A 16,688-nucleotide genomic window follows, 5' to 3' on the forward strand; every position below is an offset into this window, starting at 1 on the left:
CCTGCCACTCACTTTGTAACTCATTGAATCTTAGTTCCCTCTTCTTTAAAATGAAGATAATCTTAATACTATCTGTGCCAAGATTTAGTGGGAAAACCTGACTTCGGAGCTCAACAAAAATTAGTTGTTTTGTTTTCTCTCCTCAAGTGTATTAGAAGCTCCTTTAAGGTGAATAATTAAATTTATGTCTATATCTAGCATGCTCAGTGCAATTGCTCTATAAATATTTGTTAAATTTAGTTGTTATAAAATTCTTAGAACTGGAATGCAGAAACCATCTGCAGCATGCTATGAAAATCTAAAATAAAACAATATAATATAAAACAATTCCCTTGAGAAACTTCTTACCCTAATTATTTTATTTGCAACAGATGCATAAAACGAAAACTCAAATCTGTGTAAATTAAGCAATTCAGACTTGCTATAAGCATTTAAAAATACATTTTTAAAATACATGCTATATTCTAGCAAATACATGTGATCAACCTAGGTGCTTATTAACAGTGGATTGGATAAAGAAAATGTGGTACATCTATATTACAGAATTCTACACAGCCCTAAAAAAGAATAAAATCGTGTCCTTTGCAGCAACGTGGATGCAGCTGGAGGCCATTATCCTAAGCAAATTAATGCAGAAAAATAAAATCAAATATCACATGTTCTTATTTGCAAGTTGGAGCTAAACCTTGGGTCTTCAAGGACGTAAAGATGAAAACAGTAGAGACTTGGAACCTCAAAAGGAGGGAGGAAGGGAGGAGAGCAAGGGCTGAAAAACATCTTAATGGGCACTCTGGGCAGAAGCCCAAACCTTAGCATCATGCAATATAGAGCCTAGCAAAGCTCCAAGTTGCTGACAGAAGACTAGTGTGGCTGGATCATGAAGGAGTAAGGGAGAAGTGGCCTGAGTCTATAGAGGTAAGCAGAAGACAGATTAATGAGGACGCTTGGAATTGAACCTGAGAGCAGTGGGAAGCCCTTGCAGGCCTTACCCATGGGTATGATATGGTGCTATGTAGATTTTACAAATTACTTTGGCTGCTATGAAGGGAATGAATTAGAAGAAGACCAGAGTAAATGTGGAGAAACTAGTTAAAGTAACCCAAGTAAGAGAAGATGGATGGTGGATATAGTGGTTTGGACAAAGTTATTGTCATTGTTGAGAAGACGCTGGATTCAAATTGGATATAGAGAGTAAGGGGAAAGGGGATGCTAGCAATAACCTCTCCTCTTCTTCCAGGTTTCTGACACAAAGTAAATAGTCATGTTATGTACTTAGATATGCATGCTGAATAAGAAGTCAATGTGGGGACCGTATTAAGAGTTCTGTTTGGGCAGTTATCAAATATGAGATGCATAGAGCCACTCAAGTGACAATTTCTGCAACACAATTTTTATAATTATTTGTCTTAAACTGTAACAAAGATGATGAAGAATAAGGAAAACTTGACTATAGAATAGTAAGAAGGTTTGCCTTTGCCACATGATGAAATGGTAGTAAGGATAAACCTGGCCTGCATGAGCTACTTTGATTGTAATGTGTAGTATTCAAGTAAAACAAAAAGAACAGGCCAGGTGCAGTGGCTCACTCCTATAATCTCAGCATTTTGGGAGCCTGAAGCAGGATGAACACTTGAAAGAGGATTGCCAGGATTTCAAGACCAGCCTGAGCTGCATAGGAAGACTCTATCTCTCCAAAAAAAAAAAAAAAAAAAAGAAAGAAAGAAAGAAAGAAAAAAGGCAGATCTGGTAGTATGTAGTCCCAGCTACACTGGAGGCCGACGTGGGAGGATCACTGAAGCTCAACAGGTGGAGGCTGCAGAGAGCAATGACTGCACCACTGCAATAGGGCCTGGGTGACCGAGCAAGACCCTCGCTGAGAAAAAACAAAAAAAAAGAAAAGAAAAAGCTAGTTTCTACATAAGAACACTGCAGTATGACTTGTTGCCAATTAGAAGGAACACAACTACAAGGTCAGGGCATATTATTCAAACAGTAGAGACAATAAGTCAAATATTTGGCAGAATTACAAAATATCTCACTGGAAAAGACACGCAAGGGAAATCAACAAAAAGATAAGAATCAGAATTCATCTGTGTCTCAAGAAAAGGTCGTGCGATAAATTAAGTTTTGCTAGTGTTTCTACACTACTGTTAGCCTCATTCCCTTATTTTCTAAGTGTTAATAGAGTTTTAGGTATTTTACAGAAATTTGTATTATTAATTACAATCAAAGTGCAAAGTGCAACTTGTAATAGCAATTCCTTCACGGTTTTTTTTTTTTTTTTTTTTCAAATCTTGCACCTTAAAATACACCTCGGCCCTCAGTTGACCAGCTTCGGTATCTCAGATACTTGAATTACAGACACCAGCAAGGCAAGTAGATAAAATGTACACTAGGACCTACAGCCCTTCTGCTAGATCCTGAAGAATGATCATTAAAACAAGCTGGTCTGGCTGGTCAAGAGCAAAAATAAAATCAAGATGACAGAAAATTGATGCAAAAGTGAAGTAAAATAGCTAGAGAATATGATTGCACCTGTCCCCTTAGCATGGATTCCCATGCTAGCCAATATAAAATCTTCACTGTTAGAATCCTCCTGTCAATATGATAGAATGAACAGCAAGCTCAGTGTCAGAAAACCTGTGTTGTTAACTTGGCTCTCTTTCTAGCTGAATGTGTGGCTTTGGTCAAATTCTTTGGCATTTCAGACTCAGTGTAGTGAAGGAAGTGGATAAGATGACCTCTACATTCTCTTGCAAGCTCAAACATCTGTGAATCCAAAGAGAAAAACTAGAGCATGAAATTACCCTACGCTAGAAATCATTTTAAAGAAAAACTTTAAAATTATTAGTATTCAAGGATTTCCAATATATTAATGGCACCACTCAAAACTTTCCTTCAGCTCTATCCTATCTTGGCTCAAAGTTATCTCCTTAATGAGGTCTACCCTAACCATCCTACTTAAAATCGTAAACTTTGCCCACCTGGTACTCCCACTCTCCTTCCCCTGTTCTGTTTTTCTCCATAACACTTTACTCTTTTTAACATACAAAATTACTCATTTAGTATGTTGTTATATACCTGCCTACTCTTACCACCAAATATAAGTTCTACGTAGGCAGGGATTTTTGTGTGTTTTGCTCATGGATATATACCAAGCACTTAGAGTAATACATGATATATACAGGGTTCTTGATTAATATTGTTGAGTGAATGAATGAATTTCCAATACAAATTAAAAATAAAGTATTTCCTAACTTAAAATTGTAAAGTCAGATCTAACCAACTATTCATTGGTCTACTAGCAGTGTTTCTTGTATATGGAAGTATATTTTAAATAGATATATCCTGTGAAATAATACTAAGCATTTTAAAGAAATAAGCGAGTGAACATTACCTCATTGAACTAATTTGACCTCGCTCCCGGGAGAGAGTTCATTTGAGAGTAAGCAAGTTCAAAGTCTATGAATCATAAAACAATAAAAAAAAAAAACTAAAAGGGAAATGGTGTTTTTATAAGCTCTGCAATTCAAAAGCCATTTTAGGTAATATGGTTATTTTTATGTCAGGAATTCCTCAGTGCTGATATCGTACAGCAAAGGTTTTGGTTATAAATTAAGAGAATTATAAAACAGATATATAGTAGGATGGCTCCAACCAAATATGTGTTGAATGTCAAAGGAATTTCCCTGAGGAATAATCTTCAGAATAATTTACTAAGCACAGGAGAAAATTTGGCTCATTACTTTATAGCCAGATTTCATTTTTAATTGAAACTTCTTTTAAGTAAATCACTTGCTAGTCTATTAACAATAACAACATAAGCACAAGTAAGCATTTAGAATATAGACATCCAGGTACTAAGCTAATTGCTTTACATTCACTGTCTCATTTTATAAATGAGAAGTTTTAGTTGCAGCAAAAGAAATAATTTTTCCAATATCGAATGACCAGAACTTAATCCCAATCTGTTGGATGCTAAAGTCAATGTTCCTCACTGCAATGTCGGGTTATCTCGTTTCTAAAACTTAAATTTATCAGTAAAAGGCAAAATTTGCTATTACTGAGGACATTAAAATCATATTTCTGTAGACTCTGGGGACAAATCCAACAAAATAGTTCAAACTATTTCTTGGCAGGCATCATCGAATTGGTGCATAGCTTTCTTGGGTATTGACTTTGGAAAGGAAGTTGGTCACTTTAGATATATAAGTTCAGTTTGTTTGTAAAAACAAAATGAAAACAAAACAGTTGTCTTATATGCTAACATTATTCTAATAGTTTTCACTTCTAAAAACATACACACACAGAACTTGAGGGACTTCACATGGCTCATCTTCATATTGTCAGCATCTAGCAAAGTATTTGCCACATAGTGATGAATAAAAGTTCTAGCCAGCCTGGGCAACATAGTGAGATCCTTTCTCAACAACAACAAAAAATTAGCCAGGCAAGGTGCTGCACACCTCTGGTCCCAGCTACTTGAGAGGTTGATGTAGTGAGATCCTTTGAACACAGGAGGTTGAGGCTGCAATGAACTGTGATTGCCCCACTGAGCTCCAACCTTGGTGACAGAGCAAGACCCTGTCTCACACACGCACACAAATTAAGTAAAGAAAAAAAAATCAAAGAGAAAAATAATTCCCCCAGCATAAGTCCATCTTTATTTGTTCGGATAAGCTATAAAATGTCAAATAATGCTATTAATGGACATTGCTCTAAGTATCCCAAAAGAAAAATTGAGCACATAGTATGTGCTGCATTTTGTATACAGAATAAAAATAGAGACAGGATTTCTACTCTCACAGAACTTAAATTCTTCAGGAAAATAGCAATGAAGTCCTTAATTGGATTTTTCTGTATTATCTTCCTCTAGTGGAGGTATATGGTGCTTAGTTATGACAAGTACCTCTGGGGCTTTGATCTTCTCAATAACTCTTTGAGGCTGATATGAAAAAAGGAATTAGAAAAAAAAAGTATCCAACTTATATAGATAGTTGATGACCAAAGCTAGAATCCAGTTATTTCAGGCTCTCCTGTATTTTCTTATTACTTAAGGAGAATCTCTATCTCTACCTCTTTCTCTCTTCTTCCTCTCTCACTTTTCTTAGAAACGTGGATAAGATTTTCAGAAATATGAGAAACTTATTAATGAAAAATATTGGGAATTTTCACTGTTTCTTGTTTTAGCCAGTTAATTTTGACCTTCATCCAATGTGACTAATAAGCAGTAAACTCCACTGAGAGACAGATACCAATAACCAGGATTCTGAAAATTCATTCTCATCCCCATCTCCAAACTTTTATAAAAATTTATTATAAAATAATACACTTTTAGTATAGGAAATTTCTCAAATACAGAAAAAGTTAAAGTAAAAAACTCAGACCTAACTTTCATCACTAAAAGATAATCACTCTTGACACTTTGATATCTTTATTTCTAGTATTATACCAATTAATTTGCTTCATATAGTGAATATTATGCTGTTATCATTTTCCCCTGCCTTTTTTCCTTGCATATTAGCATAGGTGTTTTCTGAGGTTATCACAAGCTCTGTAAGCACATTTTATATTACTACTTTTTAAAAGAGGATGTGTAATAATGAATTCATCCATATATATGTGATTAAGTATTCAGGTCACTGCTCATTTTTTACTGTTATAAAATAAAGCAGCAATGAATATCTTTGGCTGATATTTTTTCCCGTACTTGGAATTATTTCTTTAAGATAGATTTCCAAAAATTGAATTAATGAGTCAAACAGACTGAAGTTTTCCTTATATATGTTTCCTTATTCATTTGAATAATTTTCAACTCCCACTTGTTTTATTCAACTCTTGTGAGCATGTGATAGTCTCATTTTTCAAAATATCTATGGTGTTTTAATTTGCGTTTCTTTGTAGTTAGCATGAATATTTCAGTATGTCTTCTTCTGTGTCCCCGTATACTACATACTTTTTTGTATGCATTGCCTATTTGCATCTTTTGCTCAGTTCTATTTAGACCTTTGAATTTTTTCTTATCCATTTATATGCGCTCTTTATAAAGAATATTAACCTATTGTGATATTTGCAATAAATAGCTATATGGTTTGTTGTTGGCTTTAAATGTGAATTTATTCAATTTTCTTCATAATTTTGTTGTTTTTATAGATTTCTTTAAAAGTAATCCTTATAATTATTTCCATATTGTTATTTACCTTCAATGTCCATTACTAGCCCTTTCCAGTCATCACTTTTACTCTCATGTTCTTAACTTTTATTCGTATCTTGGCTCCATTGACTACATTTATTAGGATATTTGGGAAATACTACTATTTAGTCTATACCAAACACACATCAAATCTTACCTTATTTTCTTCTTACAAAAACCCTAGGAAGATGCTGTTTTTGTCTTTATTTGAATGACAGAGATACCAAGTTTTTTGAGAGGTGGAGTATTTGTTCAAAGCCACACAGCTAGTAAGTTATGAAGTTGGAATTCTAAGAGTTGCCACTTCATTTTCTTATTTCCCTTGATCTTACTCAGTTGTCTTCTCTACTCTTAATTTTGTCATTCATTTGAAAACATTTCTTGCGCTATTATGGTAGGGGGCAGTGACTTACTCAGAGAGATGATTCTCTAATGGAGTTTTAAAGATATTAGAAGTTGATTGAGGAGGCAGGGCGTGGTGGCTCACGCCTGTAATCCCAGCATTTTGGGAGGCTGAGGTGGGTGGATCACTTAAAGCCAGAAGTTCAAGATCAGTCTAGCCAATGTGGTGAAACCCCATTTCTACTAAAATTACAAAAATTAGCCTGGTGTGCTGGTGCACTCCTGTAATCCCAGCAACTCAGGAGGCTGAGGCATGAGAATCGCTGGAACCCAGGAGGTGGAGGTTGCAGTGAGCCTGGATTGTGCCACTATACTGCAGCCTGGGCGATAGAGTAAGACTCTGTCTCAATAAAAAGAAGTTGGTAAGGGAGATAGTCCATGGCAACGGATCTTTCAAGGCACACTAATGATAACTCAGGCATTTAGCCTACTAGTGAATTTCCATAAATCTGTCTCTGATGTCATACTCTCAGCACTTAATATTTTCTACAAACATTTACTGAAACTTTATTTTGTATAAGTCTCTGTCCAGTTAGAATATTTTAAAAAACTCATCATCATATGAAACATTAATAAATACAAAATGAGAGGTGCAGATACTGAAAAGTAGGATTGCGGAGTGGTAGAAAATATTTCCGGCTGGATTAGATGGGGAAGGGTTCGAAGAGGAGTATAATTCAGGTTTCTATTTGCCATTGATTTATCACGTGGCTAAGTCACTAAGTGACTTAATTAAAATTAAATTAATTTATCATCTGATCACCATTTCACACAAGTCATGTCTGTCGCTGTATTGGCTAAATGATGGCAAGACAAACAACCTCTGAAAATGATCATATTGACCTTCCGAATCTGGATTTTTTTCTTTCAACGCAGTGACCATAGAAGCAATCTGATGTAATCCAACATGAGTTCAAGTACAGTCATTTAATATCCCCCATGATTACATCAATCACATGTCCCATGTCCTTCATACATAAAAATCATTACACATGAAAGGGTGGAGAGTGTGTGGATCCTGTATTATTGTTAACACAGCTGAGTCATATATCTTGCTCTTTGGACTGGGTGGAAACTTGTATTCTTTCTCTGCCTCAGGTCAATTAAGTTCATTGAGGTGAGTTGCATTCCTTCTTTAAGCATGTTGAGCCTTCAATTTGGACTCAGATCGGCTAAATAGGAGAGCTAGGAAAAAGAGAGAAAATAAATTATTAGAGAGATCAGAGAAAGATACATAAGATTTACAATAAAAGTGTTACGAGAAGAACATCCAGAAGAATTAAAAACCATAGGAGAAGGAAAAATAGGTGAACAGCTTTTTATTTTCTATAAATGTGTTGTTAATACTCATAATACAGGACTCAGAGAGCTGGGATATGAGAATAATTGGTCAATCATATATGGATAAATAGATGTGACTACATACATGAGTGCTGAAGAATGCTAAGGAAGGGCAAAAAGATTGAGAAGAGGGCATTACTACTAACATATAACAATGTTGAATGTTTAGAATGTTTCAGGCACTGTACAAATCTTTTAAATATACAAATCACTTAATCTTGCCATAACATTAGAAGGTACTATCTACTCTTTACCAAAGTGATAACTGTGGGACAGCAGGGTTAAGTAACCTGTTCAAACCTACGCATAATAATCAGCAGAGACGGTCCTTATCTAAGTTTTTCTGCCTTTGAAGTCCAAATAGTTTAATGGAGCCAGGTACTAAAGAAGAAAACTTTTGTAAATTAATTTAACGATTTACACGTGGAAAGGCACAGAGTGAAAAGAGCCTATGATCTGAGAAACCCAGTGAGTTTGGCTGAAATGGAGTGAATACATGTTGAGGGTGAGGAAGATGATTAGAGAGAAGTGATGTGTTGTGGTTCTTAAAAGCTAAGAGGAAACTATTAGATGTGATATAGTCTGTGGCAGGGAGCCATTGCAGGTTTTCCAAGATGAACTCCTAAGAAGAAAACACTTCATGGGGCTGAAAAAGGCAGTGAAGTGGAGTGTCCTATGATAACGTACTATAGTGTAGGGTAGTGGTTAAGAGTGCAGTTATGAGAGAGGGACTACTGGTTAGCAGCTTACCTGCTGTGTGACTGGGCAAATAACGCAAACCTCAGTGTCTTTTATTGTAATATGGGAGTAACAACAATAGTAACTACTTCTCAGGATTCTTGTCAAGATTAAATGACAATCTCTTTGAAATGCTTGGCAGTTCCTGATAAATGACCAGTAGTTAATAAATATTAGTTGTTATTATCATTATATATTATTACTCCCACAGATACATATAGAACAGACTGCAGCAGAGAGGCAAATCTTTAGTATTCTGAGAGTGTAGACAAGTTGGTGAAATGGCTACATGAGGGCGGAGGACAAGAAGGTGCAGAAGGTGACAGTCACTTCAAATGGAAATATCACTGCTTGATGAAGGTATGTGAGTGTCAACTTGCAAGGGGACTAAGTAGGTTTCACCAGAAATTAAGGAAGCCTAAGGAGAACAGCCAAGTCCAGCTTGACAGGAGTGGTGGTAGCACAAATGCAAGACTGGTGTCTTTCAAGAAGCCAAGGACTGTTGAAAGTAGCAAGAGCTAGTTTGTTTTAGGTCCATCATGTTTTATATTCACATTTTCATGTCAGTGGAGCAAAGAAATTGAATACAATATAATAGAATGGTAGAATCTTATTTTTAAAATATCTGTGCTATTCTGATCTTTAACTTACTTATATCCTTGATAGAGATCTTTACCTGATGCTCAAGATTGTAGAAACAGTATAATCAGCCTAACAACATAGCACTGTATTTATATCCTGCACTGTTGAGGGAGGGTTTAAGGCCATTCAAAAGGATACATAAAATACAACAAGATTACATAGATGAAAGGTGAGATAAAGGAACAAAGCAAAACAAAAGTGAAATCAGAGATCATAGGCACAAATAAGATTAAAAATGCATGTGATAAAGATGAAAGCTTATACATTTACCCCAGATGGACCACAGGGTTGTTGTTAAGACTTTAAACAGTGAACAGTGTTAGAAGCCTAATTAACAATTTGTTTAAAAAAAGAAAAAAGAAGAAGAAGAAGAAAAGAAAAGAAAACTTCATTGTAAGGCCAAGAACAAAATATATTAAGGTAAGGAAAATTTGTAGTCAAGAATAGAAAAAAATTATGGCTTTGAAGTATGAGTTATTTAAAGAAAGAGGAAATATCCTCAGACTATGCAGTGAAAAACAAAGTGATTTTCTTCTTCTAAACTTATGCAATAAACTGATAGGTAGTATGTCCAAGTCATAGAATGTAGACTAGAGGATAAAACAAACCTATTTCCTCTATGTTCATAAGAAGAAAAGCTCTGATGTGAGTTAGTACTGCTTTACAATTTTGATTTGTGCAGATTGCACGTACTTTTCCTCAGTTTGAAACAAATAGTGGACAGGAAAAAATACTAAATGTTGGCAGTAAATATGGAAGGAAATTATAACTAATGTAATATGCTAAAACATGCTATGTTTATTTTACTAATTTGAATTAAAATGTAAGAATTTGAAATGCCTGGAAAAACACGGGCATTGATCTGACGTCTGAAGTTTTAAAATATTACACGCTTTGAAACAGCATTTCTACCTTGAAATACCTGTCTCTCTATATTTTTTAAAACTTCCTTTTTCTTTCATTCCATTTATCATCAAATAAAGGATGAACAGATATAACTCAGAAACTGTCAAACATGCTGAAGAAAGACCACTGCAGAAAAAATTATCCTGGCCTTTTCAAAGGTGTTAGGAAGCAGAATGATGATACAGAATTGGAGAGGTCGTAGTTTTTGTATTAACTGTATTAAACGCAAATCCCGAGAAAATTTCCCTTAACTACGTCCTGTTGTTGTATTGATATGAAGACGTACGTGAACTTCGAGAGACATATCTCTACAAGTTCAAATGTCCCCGATGATTCAGCTGATGCGCGTTTCTCTACCTTGCCCTTTCTAGAGAGGTGCAACGGAAGCGAGAACATTCCTCCTCGAAATTCAGCCTGTTTCGCAGTTTCTCGAGGAATCAACATTCAGTCAATCCGGGCCCGGAGCAGTCATTTGTGGTGAGGCTGATTGGCTGGGCAGGGACGGCGCCAGGGCGTGGGCTGAGCACAGCCGCTTCGCTCTCACAGGAGGTCTGAGCTCATTCGAGCAGCTGCTCTTCCAAGCTCAAAGAAGCAGAGGCCGGCCGCTGTTCGTTTCCGCTAGGTCTTTCCACTAAAGTCGGAGTATCTTCTTCCAAAATTTCACGACTTGGTGGCCGTTCCAAGGAGCGCGAGGTAGGGGCACGCAAAGCTGGGTGCTACTACCGGACAGTTCCCAAGAAATGTCAGGCTCTCAGATTTCCTGAACTTGGTCTTCACGGGAGAAGGGCTTCTTGAGGCGTGGATGGTGTGGAGACCGCTAGCAAGTCCATGGGGACCAAGTGGGTGAGATCTAGACTCAGGAGCTCCTGGAGCAGCGCCCAAAGCGTAGTGGCACTGGACCATGTTGCCCAGAGCGCTCAGAGCCCGCGCGGTGAGGGGACCTGGTCTCTGAGCCCGCGGGCGCTTGGTGGGAGGCAGCATCGTCCGCGGCGACGGGAACCGGGAGGGAGAAGCGCACTGGCGGCGGGCACAGTCCAGAACGCGCTGCCAGACCCCCAACTCTGCCTGCGTGGAGGTGCTGGAGACCCTGCGCACAGGAAAGCCCCTGCCGTGCCCATCGCGGCCAGAGCAGCTGGAGCATCATGGCAAGCGCTCCCTCTTACTGCTCTCTGGGGTTCGGCGGGGGACTAAAGGTTAGTCTCACCAACGGCGCGCCTGAGGGTCATGCATTTGGCTAATGAGCTGCGCTTTCTTCTCAGGTCGGGATGGATCTTGAAGGGGACCGCAATGGAGGAGCAGAGAAGAAGAACTTTTTTAAACTGAACAATAAAAGGTAGCTGGTTTCATTTTCATAGTTTACATATTTGAGAGTTGAGTAATTTATTTCTAGCCTCCAGCTCTGAATTAAACGACATATTGTTGTTGTTTTAAATTATTTTTATTTTAAGAAACGCAAGCCAGCCTTTGGAATCATTTCCCTGCTTAGAGCAGAAGTTTGTTGGCTGCCTGGAGCACAGCATATGCATTTTCCCTGTCTTTTTTGTTCTTTCTTTTAATGATACATAATATTTTACGTATTTATGAAATGGGGTACATGGAAGCGTTTTTTAACATGCACAGAATGTGTAATGATCAAGTCCGGGTATTTGGAGGGTCCATCACCTTTGGGTATATTTCATTTCTATGTGTTGATAACATTTTAAGTCCTCTCTTCTAGCTACTTTGAAATATACAATATATTCCTAACTATAGTCACCCTCGTCTGCTGTCGAACATTGGAACTTATTTGTCCTATCCAACCGTTCTTAGCCATTCACCAACCCCTTTTCATTGCACTCTCTTACCCTTCCCGGCCTCTTTCCCTTAGTCTTGGTATGCCTCTTCCTCAGCTTTCCTGCCCCAGACAGGCGGATGCTCATACGTGTTTCTGTCTTGTGAACTTCTGCTTTTCAAGTGGTGCTGGTCGCCCACACGTGAGCCATACGCTGCTGGTGATCTGCTCTGTGGTCCAGGCTCTTGCTTCCGGTGAATGGCTATGTAAACATCGCGTGTTTGTGGCCTGGCTGATGGAACAGAAGGTCAAAAGTACATTTAGGTTGTTTTTATTTTAACTGGCAATAAATATCTGTATATAATATTGGTAATGTAATCACATAGGGAAAATAATTATTTAAAGTAAATTTTGATCATGGTGCTCTGCCGTTGTAGAAAATTTAAAACTTCACTCTATAGATTCATTGTTAGTAAATTGTAAGATAAATTAGTAAATTTATTAATATCAGAAACTATAATGTAAATTATGTTAGTAAACATATTAATATTATAAGAAACCAAGCTTTTCAGTGTAAGAGAAAAAATACAAATGTGGAAATTAAATATATTTTTAAAAAATAATGTTAAGTTTGCATTGGAAATTTCAATATGAATTCATAATTTTTTAATTGTTCATTTTCACTCCACTGAAAGGGAGAGTAACAACGAGCACTGTTAGTACCAGATACTGGTTTCTAAATACCATTCCTCCCTAAAAGAAATGAACACCTCAATAGCTAATTTCAGCCAGGTCTGGGACAGGAAAAATAGAAAAAGAACCTGGAGTATCTTGTGTTACCTGAAAATAAGGAAGTGGAGTTTAATGGAGTAATCAAAAGCATACTCGAGCTGTCTGGAAGGGGCTTCCAATGGCCAACTCTGGGACAATTTGAGCATCAAAGAACAGCATAACTGTAATCGATTTTGAAATACTGAATGCTACTGTTGAATCCTTAATATTCTGAGAGGAGGGAAACTGAAAGAAAGTGTGAGAGGTAGAGAAAATAAAGCAATGATCTTTACAGAAAAATTCCAGCTATTATTGTGAAACTTCTACTGTTTATAATAGATTCAGGCAAGGATTGGCAATGAACTCTGAACCATCAGAAAAAAGTTGTAAGAATTTTCTTCAAAATGTTTACTAATTGGAAGGAGAATGTGCTTTTCCAATTAAAGATTTTGCAGTTAGCACCTTAACCAAGTGATCAGACCTGGTATCTCTCATTGTAGAGTAGACTGTAGTAAATGACTTATCACTTGGATTTTGACTAAACAACATCACCTGGCAAATACTAATATATCTGCAAAAACATTTAGTCTGAATGCAATTAAACTTGTAGACTGGGACTGTCCGATAGATTTATCATGTGAGTCACATTTGTAATTTAAAATTTTCTAGTAGCAATAGTAAAAACTAAAAATAAAAGGATAAAACTAATTTTGTAAATATATTTAATAGAACTCAATATGTCCAAAAGATTGGATTTTCTACATGTAATCAAAATGATTAATAAGATAGTTTACATTCCCTTTTATGCTAAATCTCCTGTTTGATGTGTATTTTACATTTATTGCACCTCCCATTTGTATTCAGTTTGATACAGGTATACTCAAGATGTGGGACATTCTATAAGACAGCTCTTCTTGTTCCTTTACAAAAGCCAATGTTAAAAAAATAAAAGGAGGACTTCTAGATTAAGAGAGACTAAAGAGATATAACTACCAAATGTAGCGTGTGAACATTACAAAACAAAACAAAAACAACGTAAATGTTCAACAAGGAAAAAATCCTATGGAAAACATTCTTGGGAGATTTTAATGTGCATTGGATATTAGCCAATATAAAAATTGTAATCACTTTTCTTAGATGTGATAATGGTAGGAGAACATGTGATTGAAATTGAAAATTTTTGTAACAAAAACGTTCATATAAACCATGAAAAAGGCTCCATAGAGTGGAGGATAGGTATTCCACTTTTTGTTTTTAACTTTTTATTTCTGAAAACTTGATAGCTTAAAGAATTATGTACTTATACAAACGTTTAGGTAGATTTAACTAAGAAATATTGAGGGTATGTGAAGGGAAACAGTAAAGAAAATTGTTTGATCTTTCACGTATTTCTATTATTGGTTCTATCATGGTCTACAGACTTCTCTTTTCAAATTAGAGATTATATTTTAGATAAGTAGTTCTTATTAAATTGTGTTCATTGTCATTGATTTAAATTTATTTTAACATGGGATTGTAAAGAAGCATGTGGCTTTGGTAGTAGATAATGCTGGGATAATAGTGCTATTTGGAATGTGTCTATTAGCAAAGGTTCTTTCCTAAAATGGTATTTGATGAATGACTTGTCTTTCTAAGCACTGTGTTTTGTGCTAATGGGGTTAAGTACCTAATCTAGTAGGGGTGAGAGTTTGTGTGAAAGTGCATTTTAGTGTGATGCAGTATCTCAGAAATCTGAGGTTGCACCTTATAGTTTGGTGGTCAGGGAACAGACTTGGCATTTAAATATTGGCTTAGTTATAGCTGTGGACCTTGGACAAGTTAACCCTTCTCACTCCTCTACATCTCTAAAAGAACAAAAATGTGTCTTCCTCATAGAATTGTTTATGAATTGTATGTAGGAAGTGCTTACTTAGCCAGTGCCTGGAACATTATAACTTCTCCAGAGTAGCAGCAGTTTTAGAGAACAAAAAAATAAATAAAAAGCTTAGAGCTAAAACTCAACTATTTATGGCTGTTTTTCTCCTTTCATCCTGGTTCCAGGGATACTGAAACCATGCCTTTACTGGGAATTGGGTGGGACCAAACCTGAAGAGTTATGTTTGTGTATTTTATGTCTGTCTAACATTACTCCAAAGCCAAATGGGTAAACTCTGGATTTTTTTCTTTAGAAGTCTCCTCACCTCTTTTGACCTCACTTAGTGTAAAGAACAAAGACAAAGATGACTTTACCCTATGAACTTAAAAACTGTGTAAAAAATAACACAAATCTTTTCTAAAATATTTTTTCTTTTATACCTACAAAAATACAGATGAGGCAGATTTCTTACGGTTGGTTTGCTTTCACATCCCAGGTGGCAGTTACACAGAGTAGAAAATGGGCTACATAGTTAGATTCATTTGTATCTGGGCTCAAAATAATAGTTGACCTTATGCCTGAGGACAACTTTTTGACAATTTATAGAACATCATTTTTTACCATAACTTTCTAGAGTGCATTTATTTCATTATGGTCCATTTAGGGCTCCAGACATTTTTTTTCACAATTAGATTTGCTCATAAAGAGTAATTTAATTTTCTTCTTAGGCTAGTTATGTCCAGCATCTAATTGCCACTACACTTCAGTAGAAAGGGAATGATTAAGAATAATATCTAGGTAGTAGATGGATAAAATATCTACTGCCATCATTATTCAAATGACAAGGGGATTCATAATTAAGGGGAAAGATGAATGATTTTCTAATTAGAATAAAAACAGGTAACTTTTTTCAGTATGTGTATTTTTCTAATTGCAATGGGTGTATGTATGTATTCATCATAGCAAATCAGAAAATGTCAAAGGCACAAGGAAGAAAATATTTTTAGAGAGATTCCAACACTCAGTGATAACCACATATGTAGATTTCTAAGATATATGTAAACATACTTAAACATTATAAATGGGGTTATACTATTATTATCCTGTTTTTTAAGTGTATAATATAGACATATTTCTTCATCCTATTTGTCATTAAATATACATTCTATATTAATTTGGGTAATTTATAAGTTGTGTAATTTCTAAAGTTTTATGTAATTCCATTGCTGTTTTGCAGTAAAAAAGATAAGAAGGAAAGGAAACCAACTGTCAGTGTATTTTCAATGGTGAGTTTTGAATTTATGAACTATTCAAAATACTTTGGAAATTTGACATCTCCTTACATGGAAAAGAGATATTTCATCTGATGTAAGATTTTCTTACAGGGTATGTTAATGGAGAAGCAAAATAAATTGGTTGATTTAGCTTATTTTCAGGAGAATGTTAATCATAACTTGCTATGTATATTACTAATCTACAGCCACCATTCCTGACTTAGATTTCAATTCTTCTAATGAATTACGTTGCCAGTGATTCATTATCTACGCAAGTACCTCTCCTATCTGCATAAAGGAAACCAATCACATAGAAAGCTGTCTTTAATGGCTCTGAAATTCTGGCAGGTTTTTTAGGTCAAAGTCCATTGCTATCAAAAAAAGGCAGCAATATATTATTTATTACTATGCAAACTTTACGCCATTTAGGTTAGTCCATTGCAAATTTTAGTTCAAAATCCATTTCTAACAATAAAAGGTAGCAATTGATTATTTATTACTATGTTTTCAAATATGTCATATGCCATTGTTCCCCTGTGCTAAATGGATGAAAATCTAGAATTCGAAAACCTTATCGTAACTCTTTATTTCATTTTCTGGTTGCATAGTGGTTTTTTAGAAGCTTTTCTTTAATTACGCTTGGAATCAGACAGGTATCATATAGGTGTGGTTGGTTGATGACCTCAGTGTCATGATCTTGGCTCACTGCAACCTCCGCCTCCCAGCCTCAACTGATCCTCTCACCTCAGCCCTGCAAGTACCTGGGACCATAGGTGTGCACCGTCATACCCAGCT

At 36.0% G+C, this 16,688-nt stretch overlaps 1 protein-coding gene across 5 annotated transcripts in view; it reads left to right on the forward strand.

Moving 5' to 3' along the window:
- Window positions 1-16,688, forward strand: part of ABCB1 (ATP binding cassette subfamily B member 1) — a 219,545-nt gene that overhangs the window by 98,817 nt on the left and 104,040 nt on the right. Inside the window, exons 1-5 of one of the 5 annotated variants that reach the window (XM_077994377.1) lie at window positions 9,014-9,034; window positions 10,594-10,699; window positions 10,845-10,915; window positions 11,482-11,555; window positions 15,857-15,905. In XM_077994377.1, coding sequence (XP_077850503.1) covers window positions 9,029-9,034; window positions 10,594-10,699; window positions 10,845-10,915; window positions 11,482-11,555; window positions 15,857-15,905 — 306 coding nt within the window. In that variant the 5' untranslated portion in view covers window positions 9,014-9,028. 5 annotated transcript variants of the gene reach the window in all.

Source organism: Macaca mulatta, chromosome 3, assembly GCF_049350105.2.
Source record: "Macaca mulatta isolate MMU2019108-1 chromosome 3, T2T-MMU8v2.0, whole genome shotgun sequence".
NCBI lineage: Eukaryota > Metazoa > Chordata > Mammalia > Primates > Cercopithecidae > Macaca > Macaca mulatta.